Source organism: Salmo salar, chromosome ssa05 (genome assembly GCF_905237065.1).
Source record: "Salmo salar chromosome ssa05, Ssal_v3.1, whole genome shotgun sequence".
Lineage (NCBI taxonomy): Eukaryota > Metazoa > Chordata > Actinopteri > Salmoniformes > Salmonidae > Salmo > Salmo salar.
This window is the reverse complement of record NC_059446.1, coordinates 9,068,361-9,087,742: the sequence shown is the minus strand read 5'-3', so window position 1 is coordinate 9,087,742 and position 19,382 is coordinate 9,068,361. Positions and strand designations below refer to the sequence as shown.

At 40.3% G+C, this 19,382-nt stretch overlaps 1 protein-coding gene and 1 long non-coding RNA gene across 9 annotated transcripts in view; one reads left to right on the top strand and one right to left on the bottom strand.

The window, feature by feature from the left end:
* The first annotated feature begins 1,149 nt into the window (after positions 1-1,149).
* On the top strand, positions 1,150-17,587 carry LOC123743075 (uncharacterized). Of its 3 annotated transcripts, none has more exons than XR_006769817.1 (5): positions 1,150-1,451; positions 1,670-1,729; positions 8,014-8,348; positions 11,426-11,624; positions 17,278-17,587. It is a non-coding gene; the product is annotated as an uncharacterized lncRNA (long non-coding RNA). The 3 variants fall into 3 exon arrangements; XR_006769816.1 differs by having other exon boundaries at positions 7,806-8,348; positions 17,283-17,587; XR_006769815.1 differs by having other exon boundaries at positions 7,806-8,348.
* LOC106604187 (glycine receptor subunit alphaZ1) overlaps positions 1,739-19,382 on the bottom strand; it is a 111,391-nt gene continuing 93,747 nt past the window's right edge. For all 6 annotated transcript variants that reach the window (XM_045717859.1, XM_045717862.1, XM_045717864.1 and 3 more), the window contains 2 exons: positions 17,250-17,396; positions 1,739-6,190 (listed from right to left, as the gene is read on the bottom strand). In XM_045717859.1, the coding sequence (XP_045573815.1) occupies positions 5,897-6,190; positions 17,250-17,396 (441 nt within the window). In that variant the 3' untranslated portion in view covers positions 1,739-5,896. The remainder of the gene's footprint in view (positions 6,191-17,249; positions 17,397-19,382) is intronic.

The window sequence follows — 19,382 nt, the reverse complement described above, 5'->3', positions numbered from 1 at the left end:
ATTCCATGCGAGAAATTGCCAAGAAACTGAAGATCTCGAACAACGCTGGGTACTACTCCCATCACAGAACAGCGCAAACTGGCTCTAACCAGAATAGAAAGAGGAGTGGGAGGCCCCGTTGCACAACTGAGCAAGAGGACAAGTACATTAGAGTGTCCATTTTGAGAAACAGATGCCTCATTAAATAGTACCCACAAAACACCAGTCTCAACGTCAACAGTGAAGAGACGACTCCGGGATGCTGGCCTTCTAGGCAGAGTTGCAAAGAAAAAGCCATATCTCAGACTGGCCAATAAAAATAAAATATTAAGATGGGCAAAAGAACACAGACACTGGACAGAGGAACTCTGCCTAGAAGGCCAGAATCCCTGAGTTGCCTCTTCACTGTTGACTTTGAGACTGGTGTTTTGCGGGTACTATTTAATGAAGCTGCCAGTTGAGGACTTGTGAGGTGTCTGTTTCACAAACTAGACACTCTAATGTACTTGTCCTCTTGCTCAGTTGTGCACCGGGGCCTCCCACTCCTCTTTCTACATTATTCTGGTTAGAGCCAGTTTGCGCTGTTCTGTGAAGGGAGTAGTACACAGGCAATTTCCCGCATGGAATAGCCTTTATTTCTCAGAACAAGAATAGACTGACGAGTTTCAGAAGAAAGTTCTTTGTTTCTGGTCATTTTGAGCCTGTAATCAAACCCACAAATGCTGATGCTCCAAATACTAAACTTGTCTAAAGAAGGACAGTTTTATTGCTTCTTTAATCAGAACGACAGTTTTCAGCTGTGCTAACATAATTGCAAAAGGGTTTTCTAATGATCAATTAGCCTTTTATAATGATAAACTTGGATTAGCTAACACAACGTGCCATTGGAACACAGGAGTGATGGTTGCTGATAATGGGCCTCTGTATGCCTATGTAGATATTCCATAAAAACAGTAGCGAATATATAGATATTTTTTTAATAAAATTAGTGCACTGTGCCTTTATTACTCCTGTATGAGCAGACCAAAATTGTCATTAGCAGCGCAGGGAGAAAGAAATCAATCAGCTTCTTGTCATTTTTGCTAGATATCTGGCCTTCCAGAATCACAACAGCACACGGACCTTTGCCCCATTGAAGCGTGTGCATAGTTTTCGTGATGTTGTCATCTAATCCGTCTATACTTGTAAACAAAATGCCTTTTTTGGGTGGATTCTTGATGTTTGGTTTACTGTTTGAACAAGTTGCTGACATTACATTTGGTTATCAATGGAAAATAGGCCGCTTTAATGAATAGCCTATATAGCCTATAGATCAGATCACACTGTCCCCACGGCTGCGGAAGGAATGCCGGAGGAACCGCTCATTTTGTGGCGAAAGACGACATTGAAACACTGCTACTGTACCGTCCATCTCCGTTGTGTACGAATTTATCTTTAGGCCACTGAATCTTAGGAATATGACCTTACAAATGGTAATAATGACAATTTGTATTTAATTTTTTTAATGCGTACCACTTATGTAACATGTTTTTAAAAGTCAATTATAGCAAGCCTAATTCAATCATAAAGTGAAGAGAAAAATAATTGTCTCCTCAAGGGCTTTTTGCTAGTTAGTGATAGAATGAATACAACAACCTACGGACATAATTTATTGTTTGACATTTTTTGTACTTCTTATGATTATACACAGATACTTGAGCTGTGTAACAGAAAGCAATAGTCCAACTCTTGACAATTCTTCCAAAAAAAGGTAAAGAGATTTTTGTTCAGAAAACCTTTAATTGTAATTAGAATTACTTATAATGACATATTTCAATAAATATTTAGTTATATACATTTACAGCAGAAATTGTACATTCCTTTTTTTCTTCAAATTGCTAACATTTTTGTACAAGCCAAAAATATTTGCCATTGTATTTATATTCATGCAAAATATTCAGTGTTTTCACATTTTAATGAAAAAAAAAGGATTTGCTGAACTTTTTTCCTTCTTCTGAAGTGCACTCTTGGATTATTATCATAACTGTAATTAGCAAATTAAGATGTGCACTTTGTGCCAATACACAATATTTAAGCAAGTTAAACTAAATTAAGGCCATTCCAACTTGTGCTAAAAATGAATAGAAATACATAAATAGAAACGTTTCCATTTTTGTGTACAGTTCAGTTCATGACTGGTTATTTCTGTCCATCTCTATCACTGGGTGGTGAGTGCGTCACCACAACCAGGGCATTTGATATATTAAAAATACAATAAACAGAATCAAACAGCTGTTGTTAACAGCAATTACTAACAAATCATAACATGCTAGTTGAATTTCATACTTTTAAAATGTTCATATTGCACTGTCCTATATGCCAAATATTATATGAACTTCCTTCATTGTCAATAATATTTGACATTATGATAGGTCAGGTAGATATGGGTAGGAAGTCCTATCTGTCCAATGGAGGTTTCCCCATCAGTGAACATTCCTACCACTTCCATACTTTGAACATTGATCTGCTGAGCAATTAAGTTAAACATACAATTGTTGTTGTAGAATGTGTCAGTGTTCTAGAATCCATTAGACCTTGTTGAAGTTGTCTATTCAGAGTAGTAAGTGTCATTTCCATCTTGAATAACATAATAAACAAAGTAAGCCTTGTCCGAGCCCCTGCCCCTTGTCCCGTAGGGCAGGAGCCTATCAGGGTCAGGGTAAATTCCAGAAATTCAATTCCAATTCAATTCTTTCTGCCTATTCATTTCCCATGTATTCAATTCAAATTCCAGGTCGATTCTGAATTGAATTAAAATTCAATTTAAATTGGAATTGACCCCAACCCTGGAGCCTATCTCCTGTTTCTGTAGCATGAGGCAGCTTGATGTACAAGTACATGCCCTGGACAGGTCACTAGTAATAATGCACCTTAATAAGCAATTGGTTACAATAAATCCATATAACATTTTCCCAAGTGCAGTGATCCTTCACATGGTCAGGGCATAGAGTTCAATCCATAACTATTGAATGGATGAGTGAATATCATGGTGGTTGAGTGGCGGTACATGATATGACTAGTTCCTAGTTTGTTGCATATTCAACACTGGATAGCATTTTATTTAATGGATATTTTTGGCTGAGGAAGTCAAAACTGAGGAAAGATTCATGGTCAAATTCTGTACTGAAATATTGCAGCCAACAAATAAATACTGTATCTATCAACAAATCATTCAGCACTTTCAAAACATATTGTTTACTGTGCTGATATTTTAAATGGCCAATATGTTTTAACCCCATTCTAACAATTAACTTTTATAAATGCATAGTTTTGGGTAAAGCATAACATTATAAATTACATAAGTATGCCCCATGCTGAAAAGTTAATTTGCTGGGATAAAATAATACTACTACAAAAACATAGACCTTCAAATCAATTTACCCATGGATTGTGTCTGTTAAAAACACACATATGTTTTGACAAATACTGCCTCAACTGGAAGGTAATATGAATTACTGGAAGATAATATGAATTTAAGAAATAGTTGACCGAAATGTAAAATATTGTTCTAATCTCTTGTGCAAGTCCATCAAGCCTCAAACATCAAACCACCTCAAACTATCATTAACACACGTGAAAATCTATGACCTGTTAAAGTAATGGATTATACTTTTCAAGAAGAAAAAACAGGGATGAAGAAGCTGAAAAAGTTTCATATCAAAATATATAATATTGTTAATTGAATAGCATCATATTACCACAAAAAGAAATGGAAGCACTTTATCCACACACTGGGAAGTCAATGGAAAGAACTGAATCAATTTAAGTTACAACAACTGAACCTAAATAATATCCTGAACCAGTGCATCATTTCTGTTGCAAAGGTGTTCTGGCATCTTTCCCCTTATGTCATCATATTCAAAACCGAACCAGGAAGGCAATGATCGTAGGTTAACAAAATACTTATTTGGTTTGGAATAAAAACCAGGTAGAGGAAAATAACATTTGGCATTGAAGTTAAATGCAAAAACTCACTCGACAAGTGTTTATTTCCACTGTGTCCGAGTCTCCCATCCATGACAATGTCTCGCAGGCCATACTTCCAGTGGTAGCAGTAGTGTAGTCTTTATTTCTGGGGCTTGGTGACTTTAGCACTTTAGGCTAGGTAAACAATGTACCAGAGTTGGGGCTACAGAGAGCAGAAAGTCTTAAATATGCAATATGAAAAGCCACTGTAGCTTGGCCCGGTGGTAGTTGAATGTAAATGTGTGGAGAATGATGGGCCTAGGAGGAGGGTGAATAGTTTACATTATGTTTGGGGATGTAGATATGAAGGCCTCGTGTATGTTTGTATGTATGTCCACCATTGGAAATATGAGCACTGTGATCTGTGATGTCTTAAATTAAAAAACTTGATGGCACACAAGCTCAAACAGATTCATCATAATGTTTTGTAAATGGTAAAGCTAATTAAAAAATAATTGCATATATTAATTATTGCATAGAAAAGCCTGGTGAGAAGTAATAGATTTCAGTATCTTAAATCAAGCCACTGACTAGTTAAATACATGTATTAATCAATCAGTTTCACAGTATACTGTAGTATTGTGAACTATAACATGTACTGCATTATACACCAATGAGAACATTGTGTTAATCATTGATGTTAAAGTATCAAACTATTTTCCATGATTTTGAGTGAATATCTTTTAGGCATATTTAGTAAATGATGATAATAATGCATATGTTTTTTAGCTACATTATTAATGTGTGTAAATATATTAATGGTAATAATTGTTAAGGTACAGTAGGTGTTTTCTTGTTTTAATCTTAACTCACTACATTTTTCTCCATCGCCTGCTGGGTATCTTACCGTAACTGGATAATAAGCTATGAAAAGAACTAAACAAATGTTAACAGTATATCTTCAATGAAATGAGTAGGAAGAATCAGGATTTAAAAAAAAATGCTTTTCCAGTGTAGATTCACTTTTAATGAATCATATTTGATTTAAGTACCAAATCCTTTAAAAAAAAAAGCACATGGATAAATGAATGAATGAATGCAACAATGAGGATATGTGAATGATGGCAAATGTCCCTTTAGAATTTAAAGTTCCCAAGAAGAGCTTGAGCTCTACAGCAACATGATATATACTTGACTCCTAAATTAAAAACGATATGCAATTGAGAAATGAAGTTAAGGGCAGACAGAGGAACACGTTGACCACAGCGGTTAGAAACAATATAATATTATTTTCACTCCCCCACTCATCAAGTTTCCTTCATATAGTTGATAGCAGCATCAACCACATGAAATGTCCGTTTTTTGTTGAGGGCTCAGGGAGCGTTGATAAGTGCTTGCAACACACATTGAAGCTAATTGAGATATATAGGACACATGATCCTTGCATCACTTTATTAACGGAAACACTAAATCGTCTTAGTATCGTTTTAAAATCCATCCCTCGTGTTCCATCCAGACATCTGCCTTTCGAAGAAATAACCGTTTTTAAATATATGATAGATATATAGTATGTTTCCCCAACTCCTTCTTCTTCTTTATAATGCAGTATCTGTCTTCTTTGAGTTGCGAAAATAAACAAACACTTCTTAGAAGAACATCTCTTTCTTTTTAAATTCTCAGTTATCATAAATTCCCAAGTTCTCGGATGTATCGGTTAAAAGTCTTAACATTTACTTCTTTATCGTTTTGTAAATATATTGCCACATTCATATATCATGCATTTTACTGCATTGCTATTGCACTGGTCCGGATTATTCAGGTTGAAAAGAGGGGGGGAAAAGAAAAGAACAAATATTGATAAATTACCGTTGCCAAGGCGATAGCCACCAAAAGCAAGTGAGCAAGTGAAGAGCGAGGAGTATTGGGGTTGGGAGAAGGATGGCGTGGTATTGAACTCTCTCTCTTCCCTTGCTTACGTCATCTGGTGTACATCCGTGCTTCGGATGATCTTGTATACGAGCCAGTAGAAAATATTAAAAATGAGGAAGACTAGAGGGAAAGCCACGCGAGAGACCGTGTCGATCCTCTTCGCGCGGCCGATGAAGAGCTTGCGCATCTCTTCCACCGTTTTCTCCTGAGGGCCGGCAGTGGCGGTCGGGGCGTTGTTGTTGTTCCCTTTGATGGCCATGCCGTCTTTGGCCTGCAGGCAGGCAGGGCCCATGCCATAGGCGGTGAAGCTGAACCGGCCCTCACCACCCTCATCCTCCTGTAACACAGCCGAATATTCATTCTGTTAGGAATCAAAAAACCCATTACACATTTGATATCCAGGCCTGCTCTCTCTCTGTATATCTCTTAAAGGCCCACCCCTTAAGTTGTAATAACATGATGTTGAAAATCATAGTGGGCTTTCAAAGAAAAGGCTCTTAACTGACTTAAATCATAGTGGGCTTTCAAGGAAAAGGCTCTTAACTGACTTAAATCATAGTGGGCTTTCAAAGAAAAGGCTCTTAACAGACTTAAATCATAGTGGGCCGTTAAGGAAAAGGCTCTTAACTGACTTAAATCATAGTGGGTCTTCAAAGAAAAGGCTCTTAACAGACTTAAATCATAGTGGGCCGTTAAGGAAAAGGCTCTTAACTGACTTAAATCATAGTGGGCTTTCAAAGAAAAGGCTCTTAACAGACTTAAATCATAGTGGGCTTTCAAGGAAAAGGCTCTTAACTGACTTAAATCATAGTGGGCTTTCAAAGAAAAGGCTCTTAACTGACTTAAATCATAGTGGGCTTTCAAGGAAAAGGCTCTTAACAGACTTAAATCATAGTGGGCTTTCAAGGAAAAGGCTCTTAACAGACTTAAATCATAGTGGGTCTTCAAAGAAAAGGCTCTTAACTGACTTAAATCATAGTGGGCTTTCAAAGAAAAGGCTCTTAACAGACTTAAATCATAGTGGGCTTTCAAAGAAAAGGCTCTTAACAGACTTAAATCATAGTGGGCCGTTAAGGAAAAGGCTCTTAACTGACTTAAATCATAGTGGGCCGTTAAGGAAAAGGCTCTTAACTGACTTAAATCATAGTGGGCCGTTAAGGAAAAGGCTCTTAACAGACTTAGTGAATTGAAAACACATATAATGGCTGTGAAAATCACAGTGGGCCTTTAAGTAATGCAGAGACATGAATTAACATAATGAGGCACATATGGTTGAGCCTTAAAAATCAAAGTCCAACATGATCCAGATACTATCTCATTAACCATTGATATGCACTGTGATAAATATGGATTGCACGGGTCGATGATTCACATTTTAGCTATGACATCACTCAAGGTTATGAGGCAAGGTTTGCACATGTTATAAAGGACACGTTATCTCGATATCATACGTACGTAAATTGCATTTTCCTATTGACAGCAATTTCATTACAGGTAGCTGGCTAACACAATCCCTGCCTCCACAATACCTCATCACACACAAACAATCAGGGTCCCTTATCTGTCTTTGCTTGGTATGAAAAATGTAAATGTCCTTCTGTCCTTGTCTAAAATACAAGCCTTAGTTTTCTAGGTTCCATTTGTAGACTCCATGTCCTCCTTCTGTCTTTGTCTTTATACCACCCCATTTATAACTGTTCATGTGTGTTGGGCTGAATGGATGAACACACACACACACACACACACACACACACACACACACACACACACACACACACACACACACACACACACACACACACACACACACACACACACACACACACACACACACACACACACACACACACACACACACACACACACACACACACACACACAGGGGAGGCGGGTCTTCTCCTTTCTCCCCCATTTTGGATCGTCTCCTCCACTCCACTGTTTTCCTCTAACAGTGACTGAAACATCTAACGCTGGCTACGTTGCTCCACTGTTTTCCTGTAACAGTGACTGAAACATCTAATGCTGGCTCCGCTGCTCCACTGTTTTCCTGTAACAGTGACTGAAACATCTAACGCTGGCTACGTTGCTCCACTGTTTTCCTGTAACAGTGACTGAAACATCTAATGCTGGCTACACTGCTCCACTGTTTTCCTGTAACAGTGACTGAAACATCTAACGCTGGCTACGCTGCTCCACTGTTTTCCTGTAACAGTGACTGAAACATCTAATGCTGGCTACGTTGCTCCACTGTTTTCCTGTAACAGTGACTGAAACATCTAATGCTGGCTACACTGCTCCACTGTTTTCCTGTAACAGTGACTGAAACATCTAACGCTGGCTACGTTGCTCCACTGTTTTCCTGTAACAGTGACTGAAACATCTAATGCTGGCTACACTGCTCCACTGTTTTCCTGTAACAGTGACTGAAACATCTAATGCTGGCTACGCTGTGCGTCAACCTTCCCTTGTCCTTCAGTGGCGCTGGCCCACCATTTGTAAGTATTCATTCCTCCTGCCGTATGATTAATGTGTTGGCTGGGGGACGTGACGTGGAGCAGTAAAGAGGGACGGCGGAGGATGGCGTCCCAAAATGGCATCATATTCCCTACATAGTGCACTACTTTCGACTTAGACCTATGTTCAAAAGTAGTGTACGATGTCGGGAATAGGATGCCATTTGAGACACATACATTTTCACAGCGCCTGCCCGCCTGCCCCAGCCCAGGCTGTCTGATTCATTACCCGGCCCCCTACTTCAACATTCCACCATTAAAGCAGTAAGCTGGGCAGAGACTCTTATTGTATGAAGGGGAGATAAATAGCGAGAGAGAGGAATGGTGCCCTTTGGGTTTGTGGTGGTGAGGGAGACAATGTATGGCTTGGAACAAAAGCAGTATCAAGCTCAATCTTCCTCTCTCCTCCTCCCTCCCTCACTCATTCTCCTCCTTTTGCAAGTCAGAGAGAGAATCCCCAAACAAATCCAATTTTGATAAACTCCCATATCTATTGGGAGAAATACCACAGTGTGTCATCACAGCAGCAAGATTTGTGACCTGTTGCCACAAGAAAAGGGCAACCAGTGAAGAACAAACACCATTGTAAATACAACCTATATTTATGTTTATTTATTTTCCCTTTTGTACTATTTGCACATCGTTATAACACTGTACATAGCCATAATATGACATTTGAAATGTCTCTCTTCTTTTCCAACTTCTGTGGGTGTAATGTTTACTGTCAAATTTTCATTGTTAATTCCACTTTTGTTTATTATCTATTTGACTTGCTTTGGCAATGTAAACATATGTTTCCCATGCCAATAAAGCCCTTTGAATTGAGATTGAATTTAAAGAGAGGTGACCGATTGGTTGGTTGTTTGGTGTCTAGTGAGACATAGAGAGAAGGACGTCTTAACTCCTCCATCCATCACATCCTCATGATAGATGCCTGTACATCTCTTACTGTGTGGTGCTGTGATTAATGGCTGAGATTAAAGAGAACCGTAAAGCCAACTAGTTGGAGGCTCCATCTTATGTTTTTACTAAACATTTGCCTTTGCGTGGGTCGCGGTGTCATGCAGCCTTGGAAAAAGGAAAATGCTGATTTGCACAAAGTCGTTTTGGGAAGTGTCACGACTAACTATCATCAACTTCTCCTCCAGGAGTTGGTGTCTTGCCATTCATTTGATGATTTCCCAAAGCAATTTAGCCCAATGCCAATACATGACCCCTTTCCCAGTCATTCCAATTGGATTTTCATTCCTTTTTTAATATCGTGCTATCACGTTTTTATATCGAGGATTGGTATATTCATTACTAAAGGATCAGGTAATCTGAGAACAATGTTGAAGTAGTAGTAGTAGTAATGTTTAGGGCTGGTTTCTCGGACACAAAGTTAAATAAAATAAATACCTTGCTCGTCTGGTCTAGGACTGACTTCTTTGAACATGATATTTTGCTTCACAGTTGAAACACAACTAAATTGTCTCTCTCACCGGTGCTGTAAAGGTTCTTGCTTCAGAATGGCAGAAATTCTGGATTTTAGACATTGTTCATGTAAAACTGTTTACAAATATTCTTCACAGTTGAAACACAACTAAATTATAACATCTTTAAACTACGTAATATATTTTGTACTGTGAAAATATTGTACAGAAGTTCAATAACTTGTCTTTTGTTCTATGTATTATTTTTGTATGTGTTATCTTTTACTTTGCAAAGAAACAATGAGTTCACATAATTTAGCCCCTTCATGTCCTGCAGACACTGGCAGAGAGTAGCTTCCACTTGGTTATCTGTCGCATGCCACTTATTTACCTAGCTAATCCAGTGTCTTATCCCCCGTTGTTCTCAGACGTGGTGGTACAACCTCAGAACACACACACACCCGAGACGATCCCGTGTGAAAGATTCCACTTGAACAGTAGCTAATCAGGTCTAATGAGCTGATTATCCTTGTTCAATCAGGAAGTCTGGTCCTTATAAGGCCCTGTCATCGTTAGCCAGTGGAGCAGTGTATCTTCAGTCTAGGGGTTACATCATGTCACCTAGTTATTAATATATCTCAGTTTGGACTGGAGGGGAAAAGAAAAGGATAGCTGAAAGAAAGTAGCTATCCACTTAGCTGAGATGTTTCTGCAAGGGACAATAAAAGGCCACTCTAAAATGAGCAGTTTTGTCACACAACACAATGTCACAGATGTCTCAAGTTTTGAGGGAGCATGCAATTAACATGCTGACTGCAAGAATGTCCACCAGAGTGTTCAATTCTCTACCATAAGCCACCTCCAACATTGTTTTCGAGAATTTGGCATTATGTCCAACTGGACTAAAACCCGCAGACCACGTGTAACCACGCCAGCCCAGGACCACCACACCCGGCTTCTTCGGACAGCTGATGAAACTGAGGAGTATTTCTGTCTGTAATAAAGCCATTTTGTGGGGGAAAACTCATTCTGATTGGCTGGGCCTGGCTCCCAAGTGGGTGGGCCTATGTCCTCCCAGGCCTCCCCAGGGCTGCGCCCCTGCCCAGTCATGTGAAATCCATAGATTAGGGCCTTTTGAATTTATTTCAATAAACTGATTTCCTTACATATGAATTGTAACTCAGTAAAATCTTTGAAATTGTTGCATGTTGTGTTTATATTTTTTGTTCAGTATATATGTTACGAATTTGTTACGCTTAAGATCCTGGAGTGCATCTTTAATGCATGGGCTATTTGGCTGTTGTTATTGTGGTTGGGTATAGGCTGCAGACATGTTTCTATGGCTAATTAAATCATGTATTATTATGAATTCTGCAATTGCTATAATTCCATTGATATTCTTTATACAATCTTTAAAGGAGACACCATTGATATCCTTTATTCTGCATTTCGGTCAAGTTTTAATCAAGTCAATATTCATTCATGTTTATTCGGTAAGGCCTTTCTTACAGTATCGAGAGAAGCTTCAAATTACATGCAGTTTGATATTATTTTATTCAATGCTGGTGGATAATGTTGGTAGGCTGCAGTTGGGCAAGTGATTTCATTATTTAGTTTACTCCTAAGACCTTTCTCTCTTTCTTTCAGTCTCGAGAGGAGCTTGTCGGGTACATGTGTGTGTGTGATTGTGAGCGTGTGTCGAGGGAGTGGGCTGCTGCTGGACAGTCAGTCTATACTTCAAGGCAACAGGCAGATGAATAGTCTGCCTGTTGCTATTGATCTGCCGTCTGCAGTTACACCATCTGGCCAGGAGGGGGAGACCTCAATCTGTCACCTTCACATAGAGGTACGCCCGCACACACGCACAAACACACACACAAACATCCACACACACTCGCGCTCTCGCACACACAAACATCCACACACACTCGCGCTCTCGCACACACAAACATCCACACACACTCGCACTCTCACACACACACAAACATCTACACACACTCGCGCTCACACACACACACACACACACACACACACACACACACACACACACACACACACACACACACACACACACACACACACACACACACACACACACACGAAAGGCTGCAGCGTTCGTTTGTAGATTTCACACTCAATGTCTTTCTAATCAGCGACCATCAGTTTTCAACCAGGTCAGATAGTAGCTGATGGGAACTCTCTAGGATATCAGTGACAATCATCGATCAATTAAACACCAACGGAGAAACAACAAGATTTCCACTGCGGCTGTTGAAGATTGGTCCTGGAGCTGAGTGTGTGTGTGCTATGTGCCCCGATGCTCAGCCAGAACCAGAGAGAACCAGAGAGGTTGTTTTATTGTGTCGAGGGTAGAAGTGACAGGTTCCTCACTGCAGAGAGAGGAGAGGAGCAGTCCTCTGGGATGAACTGGCTGAATCATAGCCTTTAGAAGGCTGAACTGCCTGAATCATAGTCTTTAGAAGGCTGAACTGCCTGAATCATAGTCTTTAGAAGGCTGAACTGCCTGAATCATAGCCTTTAGAAGGCTGAACTGCCTGAATCATAGCCTTTAGAAGGCTGAACTGCCTGAATCATAGTCTTTAGAAGGCTGAACTGCCTGAATCATAGCCTTTAGAAGGCTGAACTGCCTGAATCATAGTCTTTAGAAGGCTGAACTGCCTGAATCATAGTCTTTAGAAGGCTGAACTGCCTGAATCATAGCCTTTAGAAGGCTGAACTGCCTGAATCATAGCCTTTAGAAGGCTGAACTGCCTGAATCATAGCCTTTAGAAGGCTGAACTGCCTGAATCATAGCCTTTAGAAGGCTGAACTGCCTGAATCATAGCCTTTAGAAGGCTGAACTGCCTGAATCATAGTCTTTAGAAGGCTGAACTGCCTGAATCATAGCCTTTAGAAGGCTGAACTGCCTGAATCATAGTCTTTAGAAGGCTGAACTGCCTGAATCATAGTCTTTAGAAGGCTGAACTGCCTGAATCATAGCCTTTAGAAGGCTGAACTGCCTGAATCATAGTCTTTAGAAGGCTGAACTGCCTGAATCATAGTCTTTAGAAGGCTGAACTGCCTGAATCATAGTCTTTAGAAGGCTGAACTGCCTGAATCATAGTCTTTAGAAGGCTGAACTGCCTGAATCATAGTCTTTAGAAGGCTGAACTGCCTGAATCATAGCCTTTAGAAGGCTGAACTGCCTGAATCATAGTCTTTAGAAGGCTGAACACACACACACACACTGAACTGGTAATGGTAAAGTCATACAACATGTCTTTCTGTAGATCAGGATGGTAAAGTCATACAACATCAATCTAGCTATTTTACATAGCAGCTAGCCTGTCATCTGATAAAACTCCAAAAACGATCAATATCATTCAGAGCTTTAAGTAAATGTAGGATATGGCCTTTCATAATGGGCTTAAAATCATCAACACCAGATAATATTATTAATTTCAATACTATAGGCCTAACACCTCTCAAACAAGGATTTATAAATCATTTTCACAGGATATTTGGTTAATAATTACATTATAAAAATGTTAATATAATAACATAATATGATAATATAGTTAACTTCAATACTACACTATATAATAATACAAAATAATATTTTGGCAGGTGCTTATATTTGTCCTATTTTATGAAAATATTGTTAACTGCAATACTATATAGGTCTAACACCACTCAAACAAAGACTTGTCAGCATTTTCTATAAAACGCAGCAGAATAATGCTTGACTTGCATTTTACATACTAGACTACATGATGACATCACCAAACCGGAATCTCCAGAACTCATACCATGTAAAAGACTGGAGGAAGATCTGAGTCATTCCTGCCAAACTCCGGGACTACCAGCTATCATCTCTTGTAGAGATGGGAGCACTAAACACTGTATGGTACTCTGCGGTTATGTCCCAAATGGCACCCTATTCCATTTTTTTTGTTATTTTGCACCCCAATATCTCTACTTGCACATCATCATCTGCACATCCATCACTCCAGTGTTAATTGCTAAATTGTAATTATTTCACCACTATGGCCTATTTATTGCCTTACCTCCCTAATCTTACTACATTTGCACACACTGCATATAGATTTTTCTATTGTGTTATTGACTGTACGCTTGTTTATTCCGTTTGTGTCGCACTGCTTTGCTTTATCTTGGCCAGGTCGCAGTTGTAAATGAAAACTTGTTCTCAACTAGCCTACCTGGTTAAATAAAGGTGAAATGAAAAAATTAAAATAAATAGCACACTACTTTTGACCAGAGCCCTATGGCACCCTATTCCCTGTATAGTGCACTACTTTTGACCAGAGCCCTATGGTTGCCATTGGGGATGTGGCCAGCTTCTCAATTTACCTGAGAGAGACTAGTGCTCCAGGGAACAGTAGACTAATCTACCCTCACCTAGTACAAACCCTACTTTCAGGGATTATGGATTATAACAATAGTATTGAGGATTTATTTTGAGATGTTTTACTCTCTTTTGAATGATTGACTGGATCCATATTCCCTTGGAAGTAGTCAGTGGGTGTAACCTCCTGCCTGCCTGTCTGCCCGGTCAAGGAGCACGGAATGACAAGGACTTTATGGAATGTTTATGTCTAACTCCTGTGTTTTCTCTCCCCCCTCCTCCTTCTCCTCTTCCTCCTCCTCTTCCTCCTCCTCCTCCTCTTCCCCTCTCCCCTCCTCCTCCTCAGACCTATTCTATTAGCTTCAAGGCTGACAGGTTTACTTCTAAATAAATCACATGGTCTTGGATTTGATCAATTCATCTGTACAGATAAAATGGATTGATTAAACAGTAAAAAAAAAACAATCCAACATCTGAATTCCTCCGTCTAGCTGCCCCTCAGAGAAATGAGATGACTGATGCAGAGAAAGAGTCCCCGAGCTGGATCTGAGTTTTAGGACGAGGGAGCAACACTCTCTGTGGTAGAAAGATACTACTAAATGAGTCATACTTTGATAGCTGTATTTGATATTCAGTCTTCAAGACATCAACAACACAAACACTATCAGACAAACAACAGCTATGGAGTTTGTTTGGATCTGACATCTTATTAAAAGCAAAAAAACACAGAGTGTAGCGATGGGGTTTTCAATTTCATTCTACTTGTTTTATAGCCTGATCCCAGATCTGTTTGTGCTGTCTTGCCAACTCCTTTGGTCATTGTGCATGAAAGACTAGGTATACCAATGACCACAGGAGTTGGCTATACAGCAAAACAGATCTGGGACCAGGCTACTTGTTTAACTGATTTTAATACAAGGATAACAGGCACCGCCCATTGGGAATGTTGTAATGCAGTGGCCTTTAAACCCTACCGTTACAACCTGGTGTCCTCCTGGGCCTGTTAGACGATAGATTATGTCAGACTACGTTAAGGCATGTGGGAATAATTCCATTGTTGTGAATCTGATACACCCTCCTTGGCATTTTGACTATTTTATTGTTTTACAACTTGGAATTATAATAGATTTTAGGGAGAATTGTATCATTTGATTTACACAACATGCCTACCACTTTGAAGATGCAAAATATTTTTTATTGTGAAACAAACAAGAAATAAGAAAAAAAAAATATGAAAACTTGAGCGTGCACAACTATTCACCCCCCCCTCCCCAAAAGTCAATACTTTGTAGAGCCACCTTTTGCGGCAATTACAGCTGCAACTCTCTTGGGGTATGTCTCTATAAGCTTGGCACATCTAGTCACTGGGATTTTTGCCCATTCTTCAATGCAAAACTGCTCCAGCTCCTTCAAGTTGGATGGGTTCCGCTGGTGTACAGTAATCTTTAAGTCATACCACAGATTCTCAATTGGATTGAGGTCTGGGTTTTGACTAGGCCATTCCAAGACATTTCAATGTTTCCCCTTAAACCACTCGAGTGTTAATTTAGCAGTATGCTTAGGGTCATTGTCCTGCTGGAAGGTGAACCTCCGTCCCAGTCTCAAATCTCTGGAAGACTGAAACAGGTTTCCCTCAAGAATTTCCCTGTATTTAGCACCATCCATCATTCCTTCAATTCTGACCAGTTTCCCAGTCCCTACAGATGAAAAACATCCCACAGCATGACGCTGCTACCACCATGCTTCACTGTGGGGATGGTGACCTCGGGGTAATGGGGGATGTTGGGTTTGCGCCAGACACAGCTTTTTCCTTAATGGCCAAAAAGCTCCATTTTAGTCTCATCTGACCAGAGTACCCTCTTCCGTATGTTTGGGGAGTCTCCCACATGCCTTTTGGTGAACACCAAACATGGTTGCTTATTTTTTTCTTTAAGCAATGGCTTTTTCTGGCCACTCTTCCGTAAAGCCCAGCTCTGTGGAATGTACGGCTTAAAGTGGTCCAATGGACAGCTCCTCTAATCTCCGCTGTGGAGCTTTGCAGCTACTTCAGGGTTATCTTTGGTCTCTTTGTTGCCTCTCTGATTAATGCCCTCCTTGCCTGGTCCCTGAGTTTTGGTGGGCGGCCCTCTCTTGGCAGGTTTGTTGTGGTGCCATATTCTTTCTATTTTTTAATAATGGATTTGATGGTGCTCTGTGGGATGTTCAAAGTTTCTGATATTTTTTATAACCCAACCCTGATCTGTACTTTTCCACAACTTTGTCCCTGACCTGTTTGGAGAGCTCCTTGGTCTTCATGGTGCTGCTTGCTTGGTGGTGCCCTTTGCTTAGTGGTGTTTCAGACTCTGGGGCCTTTTAGAACCGGTGTATTTATACTGAGATCATGTGACAGATCATGTGACACTTAGATTGCAAACAGGTGGACTTTATTTAACTAATTATGTGACTTCTGAAGGTAATTGGTTGCACCAGATATTATTTAGGGGCTTCATAGCAAAGGGGTGAATACATATGCACGCTCCACTTTTCCGTTTTTTGTTTCTTCAAATTTTTTGAAACAAGTAATTTTTTTCACTTCACCAATTTGGACTATTTTGTGTATGTCCATTACATGAAATCCAAATAAAAATCCATTTAAATTACAGGTTGTAATGCAACAAAATAGGAAAAACGCCAAGGGGGATGAACTTTTACAAGGCACTGTAGGGCTTGTGGGAATAATTATATTGTTGTGAATCTGATACACAGCTCATTCTTCTGTTTGGTCTGTGTACATGGATGTGTAATGCACTACATTTGAGCCTATTCTCTATGGGCTCTGGTCAAAAGTAGTGCACTATAAAGGGACTAGGGTGCCATTTGGGACACATCCTAATGACTTTAATCATTCTCAATATTCCCTCAGCATTAAATATGAACTGTTGTGTACTTGTAGAGAATATGAGAAAACAAAAAGTGTCATATTTAACTGAGGCTGGCTGGCTCTCTTGCTGGTCTGAGAGGAGGGGGTTGAGGTGATGGGAAGGGTTCCTGTGAAAAGTGTTAGTCTAATCCTTGATTGAATATTATACATTTGATCACAATAATTTAAAAAAGCAGTTAACTGACCTTCATGTGTCTCCTTCTCCTCCTGAAGCGCAGCAGTTCCTTGTGTTGCCGAGCGATGAAGTTCACAGCAGCGTACTCAAGCAGGGCCGAGAAGACAAACAGGAGGCACACGGCCATCCAGATGTCAATGGCTTTCACATACGACACCTGTGATTGAGGACACGGTGGTAAGCAGGAGGAGGACAACAACAACTACAACACCAACTGACCTTGGAGTCGAAGATAATGTACAGTACCATCTGCATTCGGAAAGTATTCAGACCCCTAGAATTTTTCCACATTTTGTTACATTACAGCCTTATTCTAAAATGGATTCAATCATTTCCCCCTCATCAATCTACACACAATAGTCCATAACGACAAAGCAAAAACAGGTTTGTAGAAAATGTTGCAAAACTGAAATATCACATTTACATAAGTATTCAGACCCTTTACTTAATACTTTGTTGAAGCACCATTGGCAGCGATGTCACAGAAGTTGTCATGGAGAGAAGAGGACCAAGACGCAGCGGGAATATGGATACTCATGGTTTTAATTAAAAAAAAGGAGTAAAGCATCCACTTGACAAAACAATAAAGATGACAACAGCAAGAGTTCTGCAGGCTATTAAACGCAGTGCAAAAACAACTACCCACAACCCCAAAGAAAAACACACACACCTATATAGGACTTCCAATCAAAGGCAACTCAACACACCTGCCTTCAATTGGAAGTCCCAATCACCAACAAACATTCACACACACAAAACTGCCACGTCCTGACCCCAAAACTAATACAATAGCTCCATCTGCTGGTCAGGACGTGACACGCGATTACAGCCTTGAGTCTTCTTGGGTACTGTATGACGTTACAAGTTTGGCACACCTGTATTTGGGGAGTTTCTCCCATTCTTCTCTGCAGATCTTCTCAAGCTCTGTCAAGTTGGATGGGGAGCGTCACTGAACAGCTATTTTCAGGTCTCTCCAGAAATGTTCAATTGGGTTCAAGTCCGCGCTCTGGCTGGGCCACTCAAGGACATTCAGAGACTTGTCCCGAAGCCACTCCTGCGTTGTCTTGGCTGTGTGCTTAGGGTCGTTGTCCTGTCGGAAGGTGAACCTTCGCCCCAGTCTGATGTCCTGAGAGCTCTGGAGCAGGTTTTCATCAAGGATCTCTCTGTACTTTGCTCCGTTCATCTTTCCCTAGATCTTGACTAGTCTGCCAGTCCCTGACGCTTAAAAACATCCCCACAGCATGATGCTGCCACCTCCATGCTTCACCGTAGGGATGGTGCCAGGTTTCCTCCAGACGTGACACTTGGCATTCAGGCCAAACAGTTCAATCTTAGTTTCATCAGACCAGAGAATCTTCTTTCTCATTGTCTGAGAGTCCTTTAGGTGCCTTTTGGCAAACTCCAAGCGGGCTGTCATGTGCCTTTTACTGATGAGTGGCTCCCGTCTGGCCACCCTACCATAAAGGCCTGATTGGTGGAGTGCTGCAGAGATGGTTGTCCTTCTGGAAGGTTCTCTCATCTCCACAGAGGAACTGGAGCTCTGTCAGAGTGACCATCGGGTTCTTGGTCACCTCCCTGACCAAGGCCCTTCTCCCCCGATTGTTTAGTTTGGCCGGGCGGCCAGCTCTAGGAAGAGTCTTGGTGGTTCCAAACTTCTTCCATTTAAGAATGATGCAGGCCACTGTGTTCTTGGGGACCTTCAATGCTCCAGACATTTTTTGGTACCCTTCCCCAGATCTGTGCCTCGACACAATCCTGTCTCGGAGATCTATGGACAATTCCTTCGACCTCATGGCTTTGTTTTTGCTCTGACATGCACTGTCAACTGTGGGACCTTATATAGACAGGTGTGTGCCTTTCCAAATCATGTGCAATCAATTGAATTTACCACAGATGGACTCCAATCAAGTTGTAGAAACATCTCAAGAATGATCAATGGAAACAAGATGCACCCTGAGCTCAATTTCGAGGCTCATAGCAAAGGGTCTGAATTCTTACGTAAATAAGGAATTTCTGTTTTTCATTTTTAATACATTAGCAAAAATGTCTAAAAACCTGTTTTTGTTTTGTCATTATTGGGTATTGTGTGTTGACTGATGAGGACTTAAAAAATTAAATTAAATTAGAATAAGGCTGTAAGGTA